Here is a 10,955-nt window from a genome sequence, read left to right on the forward strand (position 1 = left end):
TGGGACAAAACTCAGCTATGGGAAAAAGAGTACAAACTTCACACCTAAGTTATCTAGTTATCATTACCGGGTGAAGTCTTCAGGGTGGATATGTTGAAGACTTGGATCCTCGGTAGATTGAATGACCCGTCAGCTATGAGTGCATGAGCTTCCTTGGCCATCTCCTTAGCTCTTGAACGAGTGATCCTTCCCACGATCTCCGGTTTTTCTGCAGCTTCTGTCTCCTTGCTGGCCACGATCATATCAATCACCACCGTTGACATATCTCTCTCACATACCACCACACCAAAGCTCTCAATCGCAACTCTCATGGTGTTACACGCCTCCAACGTCCGCCCCACAACAACGTCGTGTAAATCACAACACGGTTCTCTCTACTGTCACACAATCTCACAGACTCCTCTGCGGATCTAATGGTTCCAAATCTCGTAATCGCTCTTCAAATCTCTAAGGTTGGCTTTGGAATCATCGGAGAGGAAGAAGTGAGGGAGAACTCGCAATGTCACGATTTTGTTTTAGTTTTATTATGTTTTATTTATTTTTATAATATATCAATTTGTGCTACTTGGAACATTTGAAAATTTATGCTAATTTTGAATCAAAAACTTAAATTTGTGCTATTTTTGAGAATTGTCCTATTAATTATAAATAATAATAAAATAATTAATGAATATTTAAAATAGTCTTTTTATGCAGAAATAAACAAAATATAGATTAGTTGGATGATGATGTGGAGGAAAGAGAAGAGATAAAAATTAATTTTCTATATATAGAATTATAGATACACACCAAGAAAACGTATAAACATAATAATCAGATCATATCGTATTAACCAAAAATCGCAAAATATTCTAAATGTCAAGTTAGATTAGACAAATATATCCCTATGTTTTTTGTGGATTTCTAAAAAACTAATCGACACCAAATGGTATGAATCTCGAACAGAATCGACACCAGATCTTTCGTTATTTTCCCTTTAGTAAAATATCTTAACCTTATACCGTTCGAATATTAATTGAAAAATTAAACACTAATTATTTATTTAATAGGGTATATTACGAATAACATAAAGATAATATAGTCTGCTATTAATGCACCAGCGAGATATAAGGAGATGCGGTTAAGTTCACGTGGTGCCATTACCATGAAGTATCTTACCCATCCACACAAGATGCACATGAATCAACCCAACTTTATAAACCAACCACATTAATATTTATCAAATAAAAGCTTATATTATAGTAATTAGGTCATCGATCCGATGTACTCTCTCTCTTTAAATAAAAGAAAAGAAAAAAATATTAATTAGGTCATCAACACTTCCCTAACATTAGGTCAGAGCCATTATTTAAAAAAGTAACTTATAGATTCTTCTAAATTTAATCGATAAAACCTATAAAATAAAATTTCTAATTAACCTACTTAAATTAAATTAAAAGAGATTAAAGAGATTATGAAATTCCATATTTACAAACATAAATAAATAAATAAAAAGATTTAATTTCAAGCTCCACCATTAGTCATCATCTTCTTAAACTCATCAAAATCAACACAACCATCACCATCAGAGTCAACTTTACTAATCATCCTCTTACAATCTTGAATCGAACACTTCTCACCAAGATTCTTCATAACCGAGTGCAACTCATTAGCCGAGATCCGTCCGTTACGATCCAAATCATACAAATCAAAAGCTTCTTTCAAATCCCTGATCTCACTATTGTTGTCTTCACCGTCTTCTTGTTTTACTTGGAAGAGTGCAACGAACTCATCCAAATCTATGTATCCATTACCGTCAAGATCGAACTCTTTCATCATAGATTTGGTTTCTTCTTGAGAAGCATTGGGAGAGAGAGCTCCGATCACGTCTTTAAGCTCATCAATAGAAATTTTCCCATCGTTATTCTTGTCGAACCGTTGGAAAACTTTCTTGATGTCTTCCATTGAACCTAAGCAGTTTCTTGAACCGTTCTTTGACATATTGTTTACAAGTGAAGGTAGAGAGATTTTGAGAAAGTAGAGAAATTGTGAGAAGTTTAGGTATTGGTTTGTTATAAATAGGGTTTGATAGTGAGGTGACGTTTTAACGCGGTTTAAAGACGCGTGAAAGATTGCGTGAGTAGGAAGTGTGACAAGTTTTTTTTAATTATTCTGATGTTTTAATACTTTACTTGTGTTAGTTGTGTATCTCTTGGGATTTACTTTTATAAATTATTAAATTTACGTAGCAATAATGGTTACGATTGTGGAAACTAATTTAATTTCATAGGATATGATATCATTTTATATATATTTGACGTGTATTGATATGAATATCTTTAAAACCTAATTTAAGTCCATAGGATATATATATGATATCTTTTTTTTTTTCATTAAATAGCAATTAAGTCAATTAAAAAATTGTAGAAAATAAACTATTTTTTTTTTTTCTAGCTATTACCAATTATGCATATCAATATGAGAAAATATAAGTTAGAGAATATAAAATTTACGTTTTAATACATAAGTTTAAACGAACAGGAGTGCAAAAGCATTAAAAAGGAGCAATTCTCAAAACTAAGTTGAAGCCAAAAAAAAACGAATCTAAGTCATCAAATTTTTAAAAGGAAAAGATATGGATACAAATCGTGAGGTTATTAATTACATAAAAAGGAAAAAAAAATAAGGCCAAGGTTTGGGGGAAAATTAGGAAAACCACTAAACGGGAAACATTTATTACAATTCAACAATTATATTTAATAGGAACATAGACTAAGAAACTATTCCAAATTTATGTTCTTCTTTCAATAAAATCGTTAATAATGGATACCTTAATTATCGATAATAAATTACACGAAATCTCAGGAAAAGATACAATTCATGTATGCTCATTTATTTGCAAATAAATAGTGTATAATGTTACCTATATTAACGATAGAAAATTTTACAAAATTTCAAGAACTTACCATATTTTTGTTTGATAATTTATTTGCAAATATGTTCTAGATCTATTCTAAATAAATGAGTCTCGAATTATAAATATATGGCTATGCCATTCGGAGTATAGCGTACAAGTATACACTCCATAAGATTCAGACCTTCAAAAAAACTGCTGCAAATAATGGAATCACAAGTCTCACCAACATTAAACCTTTCAAGACGACTTGGAAAATTCAAGTGCGGATTATTCATTCATGGAGGCAGTATACTAATCTCACCAGAGAAACCTTAGAAATGATCTTAGCAGATGTTGAGGTAAGCTTATATTCATCTATATTAATCCGGACATGAATCTATATATTATGTATGTGTTTGAAACATTGATGATTAGTCTGATTAACCAAGATTGTAGGGAACTCTAATCCATGCGACTCTAAAAAAATATCAAGTTAACAAGTTCCACAAAATGATCGTGGATGGGGAGTGGAACAATGATGATTAGTCTGATTAACCAAGTTTCGATTGATGATTCAATTGTATTTGATTTTGTCGTATAGGAAGGAGGAAGAAAAAGCCTCTTCAAGAATCTGATTTTTCCAGTTCTAAAATTGTTTGGGTCGGGGACGGTGAGTTCCAGAAGTGATTTTTTTTTTCTCTTTCGGTGAGTGTTTGGGAAAACAAAAAAAAATGCTGATCGGTTTAGAGAAATTGACTGGACATAGCAATTGGATTGGTTGTTTGGGCTAAATCAGGCCCATCACATATTTGTTAGGCCAAGAGTTAATAAATAATAGAATCAAACTATACGATTGAAATGTTTATCTTTTGTATATTGTATAACTTTTTATAGGAAAGATCATAGATGATGATGTCGTAGTTTGTAGTGAATATGGATAGATTTTTCTTAGAAAATTTAGAAACATAATTTGTTTATATTCAAAAAGTGTTTGAGAAAATTTTTAAACAAAAATTATTTGAATCATTAGTTCCCCTACTATATTAATCAATGTTATTAAGTAGAAAATTAAAAGAAAACTAAAAAAAAAAACACAAAAAAATAACCAAAAAGAAAGGACAATGTGCTTGACTAGTAGTAACATGACACACCTTAAATATTTTATGTTGAAGCAACTATGACTAATATATATCTTGACGTGTGGATGACAAATGATTAATATTTATCTAAGACTATGACCAATATTTATCATAATTAGAGGTACAATCTTAAGTCATAGTTGCTTCAACATAAAATATTTAAGGTGTGTCATGTTACTACTAGTCAAGCATATTGTCCTTTGTTTTTGGTTATTTTTTTGTGTTTTAAATTTTTTTAATAGTTTTACTATGATAAATATTTTATGTTGAAGCAAGTCCCTTTCTACAATTCTTCTTAAGTGACGGTTGGATGACAAATGATTACCGCATTTATTCTGTTAAATAAAATAATTCTTTAGGTAGGTAACCCATATTGTGAGAATATTAGGATAATATTTATCTAAGACTTAAGATTGTACCTCTAATTTGTTTTTCTATAAAATTTAGGTTGCAAGTTTTTCATTAGCGCTCTGGCTGTGGAATTTGTTACAAACAAAAATTAAAATGATAATTAAGTATGATCGGAAGTTTTGTAAGTTCTCCCCAAAACCATTTTTTTTTTTACAGGATTAAAGCCAACCAAATCATGCTGTAAAGTCCTACACGTACAGTCTTAAAGGTTGAATTTTAATTTTGTATAAATTCTTTTACTGGTTTTCTACAATACCTACCAACCATACGCTTAATCATGTAAATTGAGTATGATGTTTTTTATACATAGAAGACATTTAATTAGGATGCAATATTTATGTAAAAAATAACTTTCGTGAAAACAATTGTTATTTATAACAAAATGACATGCTATTTAGTATTTAGAAAGCACATGTTTTTGTGTGTTTCTGGAAGAAGACGTCATACTCATTTTACTTAGCTGAGTGCAAATTATTCTAAATGAAAAGGATTGACTAGTCCAATTCCGGACTTGCAAGTAAGGTTTTGATGACGCAATTATATAATATAGTATGACATTCTCTACATTATAATTACCTCCTCTGTGATTACGATGTGTATTTGTCAACTTCTCTTTACTATTAATAAAAGGGAACGTTAATACAGTAAGTTATATCATCTTCTGATGAGTCCATCTTACATTGGCTCTCGAGCACACCACACATGATACGCCACTTGACCAACATTTGTAAAGGGTTGCAAGCGAAATCAGTCATACTCAGCCAATTTTTTACTTACTTCATCACCTAAAAGGCTAAAACTTAAGTTACATCGCAGACTATTCCCCTTTCTAATCTGTGGTTGTTCCAGCTGTGTGTGGCTGCAGTTTCTTTTTAACTCTCTTGAAATTCAGTTGATCATGTTGTTGTTACTACTGTTTAGCTATGTTATTGCTGGCCCTGTCACTAACTCCATTTAGATCACCCCTCCCACTGCATCCCTTTTCTATATGCACTTTGCGTATGAGTTTATGTTTTATATGAGTTCTACAACAACAATATGCTTGTGAAGCCTATTTGAACTGAACAATATAAACAAGATCGTAGGCATCGCAAGTGATATAACTTTTTCCCCATATAACAATGCTTTTTGTGACCACTCTAGTTACCAAGATCTAAACATGCAATTATGCCATTAAGAAAAGACCCACAAAATATATAAAAAAAAAAAAAGGAAAGTCACAATTTCAGTCTGTTAAAATCTTGAGAACTATTAGGCTCAATCAAACCCAAAACACTAGAGGTCTAAATTTTTTTTTTTTGTAGATAGTAAAAGCCTAAACAGATCATCACATCACTTTTATTCTTCATTTTCATCTGATCATCACTTAGCCATCATAATCTTGACAAACTCCTCGTAGTTTATCTGACCGTCTCCATCAACATCAGCTTCACGGATCATCTCCTCGACCTCTTCATCAGTCAGCTTCTCTCCTAGATTCGTCATGACATGGCGGAGCTCTGCAGCGGATATGAAACCGTTCTGGTCTTTGTCGAACACCCTGAAGGCTTCTTTCAGCTCTTCCTCGGAGTCTGTGTCCTTCATCTTCTTAGCCATTAGGTTAAGGAACTCGGGGAAGTCAATGGTGCCGTTACCATCAGCATCCACCTCGTTGATCATGTCTTGTAGCTCAGCTTCTGTTGGGTTCTGCCCTAGAGACCTCATCACTGTTCCCAGCTCCTTAGTGGTGATACAACCTATTTAATCAGTAAACAATTCACATTAGAAAACATAAATGAAACAAGTCTTGTGATAAATGTATCTTAAACAAAACTTTTTGAGTTACAAAAACAAACACATTCATGAACATCAATGGATACCACAAAAAGAACTCGAATCTGAGAATGATAGGGGCTAAACACACACATGATGGTTGTTTGTTTCTCTTATGAAACTAAACAGTATCAGAGAACTTTAACCTGTGGCAACATACCTCCTTGCAAGTAGATTCCATGACAGAATCAAACTATAATATACACATATGAAATATGAATGAAACCACGTCTTGTGATAAACATTTTTTAGCCAACAAACACCAAATACATGAACCAGGAAATGGATGCATGCCAGATAAATCACTTTAATCTAAGAATCTTCCATTATGAAAATACCATGATCGATGCTAAAACTAAAGATTATCTTATAACTTAAACCTGTGACCAGCATACCTACATAAACTACGCAATAATGACAAACTGAGACTTGATTCAGAACAAGATACCAAACCTATAATGGACAAAGCTAAGCAGCATTAATGCAAGTATTTATTTCATTATGAAACAATAAACGAATAAAGATGAAACATACACCCAAAGACCACCAAAAATTTGTTTCTCTTTCACAATGTTCCAACATTAGTATTTGTAGTTAATATAACGTACAAGATATCTTTTGTAAACGATTACATGATCTTACCTAATACCTAGCAATGACAATGGTAACCACAGTCTTAGCATACATCACACGAAAACTTTGGTTTCTTGGCATTAGTACTCACACCACTGGCTCATGCATTAATATGATTCACCTTTTCGTTACAAATACGCTAACTAAAGTAATATCATGCCACATCAATGTCAATAGCATAAGATCATAGCACCCTCTATAGAACATTATATGAAATCGAATCTGAGAATCTTTCACCATTCTTTCTCTAGATTCAAGAACACAAAGAGAACTCAGATACTTACTAGAACAAGGATCCTCAATCTAATACAAAGCAAGCTTCAAAGAAACACCAAAACCCCCTGAAATCGATGCTAAGAGATATAGAACAACACGACGACATCAAAGGAAACAATCAATCAAATTCAACACCGGCGCAGCAAAACCACACAAATCAGAGATCGAACACAGCATAATATCACCAAATCTAAAAGCGTATAAATGAATCAGACTCTAAAAATTCCGAATCTGAGACCGATCATACACGAAGAAAAAAAAGCGAGATCTGAAACGGTTTTAAGACTACGATCAAGAGGGAGATTTGAAAAAGAGGAAGAAGATGAGATTGAGAGTAAACTAACCATCTCCATCTTTGTCGAAGAGGCTAAAAGCTTCCTTAAACTCAGAGATCTGTTCATCTGTTAGCTGATCCGCCATAGCTTCTTCTTCTTCTTCGATTTAGAGAGACGAAATGAATTTTTTTTTCTTTTTCTTTTTCTTCTGTACTCTTTGTGGAAGCTGTGAAAAACAATATCTTAAGCAACCGACAAAAACAATTATACGACGCTAAGAAAAAAAACAAAAAAAAAGTAAAAAGGAAACTAAATAAAAAATTAAGATATAAATTAGTTAATCATGTGATTAGTTAACGTGGGACTTGAGTTGACGGGAAACCCAACAAAGGCCCTTTGGATACACCTAAGCTGCTAAAAGGCTTTAAATTGATAATTCCATACTTGTAATCAGTGTTTTAAAACGCGCTAGACGTTCTTTAGGCGATAGACGAATACCTAGCGCTTAGCTGTATATGCGGGTGTTTAGGCGGAACCTAGGCAAATATTTATATATACTAAATAATTATATATATATATATATTAGTATAATATATATCTATATATATATATATTATAAAATAACTATATTCTTAAAGCAAATATTGCGAATTCAATATTACTCTTATTGGAACAACCATTGGCTACAGGTGGTTCTGCTCAGTCTAATGTGGTTGTACCAGAAGTCCTTGCTGAGATGAAGAAGTTTCTGCAATCAGGAGATCCTGCCTTGGCGGTTCAGAGAGAACAAGCACTCCGGGCAACCTTAGACTCTATCTCCTCAAGCACTCGTGCTCAGAATTTAATGCTTCGTCTGGAAAGCCCTCCTACGTTAACTCCTGATCTTAGTAAAGGGAAAGGACTGGTTTTTGGATATCTGCAGGCTCTGGTGGAAATCCCTACCAAACCTTTGTCTCCTGTGATTGGTGATAGTGGAATGGAGGATGGTCCTAACAAGACCAATGCACCCGTGGTAGAGTCTAGTAAGCTCATGGCGATGGAACAGGCCGGTTCTACAGGGTTCCACATGGGTCTACTAGCTGGTATCCAAGAGACGCTTAGTGGTAGTAAGAAACAGTCGCATAAAAAGACTTCTTCTTGGAAATGTAAATCAAAGAATGAGGGGACTTTGTCGAGTAGTAATTCAATTAGTACTTCGGAAGAGGTGCTTAAGGAGCAGATGTTTGGTCCTGCTATCAAAAGGAAAGCCTTAGAGGATGGTGAAGTCTCATCTAAGTTTTTAAAGACTGTTCCTATGGTAGGTCAACAAGTACCGGAGCAAATAGATGGAGTTTTTAAACCAAGGGTGGATACTGCAAGTGTACATGGTGATGTGGTTTCTGTTGTTGATAAGTCGGGTTCGGTGGTTTTCCAGAAACCACCCAGTTCTCAATGAGTGTAATCAGTTGGAACTGCCAAGGCATGGGGAGCACCTCGGCAGTTCGACGTCTGAAGGAGATGCGTTGTGAGCATTATTTGGATTTTCTGTTCCTCCTGGACACTAAAAACTCCAGTGAACACGTTATGGGGGTGAAAGAGTGGCTAGGATATGATAATGTGCACATTGTCGATCCGGTTGGGTTGAGTGGTGGCTTAGCTCTGTTCTGGAAAGACATGTTCCGAGTCGAAGTATTACAGTCTGACTCAAGGGTGATTGACACAAGGATATGTCAGGGTTCTATGATACACAGAGTTTTAAACCCTATTTTCCTACTGCAAGTGCACAGCAAAGAAGTAGTACTTAGGGGTCGAATCCCACGAAGACCAAGTTTTACTCTATGGTTCTATTGGTTCAATTTCAAGCTAAGACAATTCAAAGTTGGGTTTGTTTGGTAACAGTAACGCGATTAAAACGGTATAAAAAGGCAATAAGCAAAACACTAGATCAGGGGTAATTCTCGGGAATTTCAGAGATAGCAACTAAACAACTATTCAGGGCATAGATTAAGTACCAGTCTAGAACTCAAACATAAATATAAACTGATCCACTGTCGTGGTATCAATAACTCTATCTGATCGATTCTGTGCGGAAACGCGGAGCACGTGCTCAGACATCCGGAGCACATGCTCGGCGGTCCATAAACCCTAAACTGTCGTTTGAGCCCAGAATCGCAGACAAGCATTAAAGAACAGGAATGATAAGTTCACAAATCACCTACACATCAACTTTCGCAGGTCTAGGATAATTTGCCCACTAATGTCTTTTCTAGCAACCTATTACACTTTTGATGAATAGATAAACCTAGAATCATAGATTGGGTGATCAAATCAACCTAAGCATTAAGTCTAACAATAGTGAAGACAATCGATTATATAAAGCCCTATTTGTGTTCTGTTGCTAACCCATGAAACCCCTTTTGAAACCCCTAATCTAGCAAAGAAAACTACTCAGACATAGAGAAATGAATAACCAACATAGATGAGAAATTCAATAGCATAAAAATATAAAAATCACAAGGGTTCAGAATCGCTTCTCTAACGTAGCCGCTCTTCCTCTCCCTCACAAAACGTCGCTCCCCCAAAAACCAAAAGAAAAGGTAAGTATCTCTCTCCTAAAACCCTAGGTTAAATAGCATACAAGTAGAGAAAAATAAGGAAAGATTCCAAATTCAAATCTCCCTATTAAAAAGCGATCTCAGCCCTCTTTCTCTCACAAAGGATCGCCTAAAATAAGGGGAATTAGGCAGGGAATCGGCGCCTAGATGCTTGCCACGTGTCGTCATGAAACCGTAGAGTTGGGAGCATGTGCTCGGAAATCGGGAGCATGTGCTCCTGGGTCTAAAATCAGCTTTTCTGCTCCAATTCAACTCCTTTCTGCTCCGATTGCTCCTGCTGTTCCAATCCTTGCTTTTAGCTTCCTAGCCTCTTATTATAACCTGAAAAGGACTTAAACAACTAAAAAACTATCAAATAAACGGGGTCAATGTGAGTCAAAACCGTAACATATCAACTCCCCCGGACTTAGATCTTTGTTTGTCCTCAAACAAACTCAAACCAAGCGCCAAGAGAGCCAAGGTGGGAACTCGCAAAAATCTCAGAAACCGTGAGTAGACCATGACCTGCAGACCACATGTGTTAGAACAAGCTATACCAAAAACTTCTCCAGCAAACATCTCCAAAACCAGAACCATAATTGGCAATCAAACCCAGAAAAAGATCACTTTCCAGACAAAGACTCTTTACATTCAATTAAAATTGGCGTGAGCTTCTCATTAAGGGCATTAAGCTAGTGAAATCGAGGCTTGGTAGATAAAAGGCTGTTTTAATGGTGGAGCTATAGAGTGTTTAGGGGTTACCATTACTTCGAAAGAGATGCAGAATATCGCACAAAATGGTAAGGGAGAGTGTACTCATTGATGTCAACAACCTCTAATCACTCTCCTCTTGTTATCTTCTCAATTTCAGCCTCTCTGTTCTCCTCAGGTTACAACGCATGCTCTGGGGTGTGTAACACTAGCTCTGGTCCCTTTCCATCATCCTTAAACGTTTTTTTTT

The 10,955-nt window shown here is 34.9% G+C and overlaps 2 protein-coding genes across 2 annotated transcripts; both read right to left on the reverse strand.

Moving 5' to 3' along the window:
• On the reverse strand, nucleotides 1,282-2,036 carry LOC104750421 (probable calcium-binding protein CML23). The gene has a single exon (XM_010472213.2). It carries the CDS (start codon nucleotides 1,978-1,980, stop codon nucleotides 1,504-1,506), a length of 477 nt encoding a protein of 158 aa, XP_010470515.1. The 5' UTR covers nucleotides 1,981-2,036; the 3' UTR covers nucleotides 1,282-1,503.
• LOC104750422 (calmodulin-1) lies at nucleotides 5,576-7,670 on the reverse strand. Its single transcript, XM_010472214.2, has 2 exons — nucleotides 7,491-7,670; nucleotides 5,576-6,161 (listed from the first exon to the last, which is right to left on the reverse strand). Exons 1-2 carry the CDS (start codon nucleotides 7,564-7,566, stop codon nucleotides 5,788-5,790), a joined length of 450 nt encoding a protein of 149 aa, XP_010470516.1. The 5' UTR covers nucleotides 7,567-7,670; the 3' UTR covers nucleotides 5,576-5,787.

This window comes from Camelina sativa, chromosome 16, assembly GCF_000633955.1.
Source record: "Camelina sativa cultivar DH55 chromosome 16, Cs, whole genome shotgun sequence".
Lineage (NCBI taxonomy): Eukaryota > Viridiplantae > Streptophyta > Magnoliopsida > Brassicales > Brassicaceae > Camelina > Camelina sativa.

Bases quoted from the DNA above. Each gene is read 5' to 3' on its own strand.
- LOC104750421 (XM_010472213.2), bottom strand. From the start codon at position 1,980: ATGTCAAAGAACGGTTCAAGAAACTGCTTAGGTTCAATGGAAGACATC.
- LOC104750422 (XM_010472214.2), bottom strand. From the start codon at position 7,566: ATGGCGGATCAGCTAACAGATGAACAGATCTCTGAGTTTAAGGAAGCT. The intron at 6,162-7,490 runs GTTAGTTTACTC...CTGATTAAATAG, and splicing joins CTTCGACAAAGATGGAGATG to GTTGTATCACCACTAAGGAG.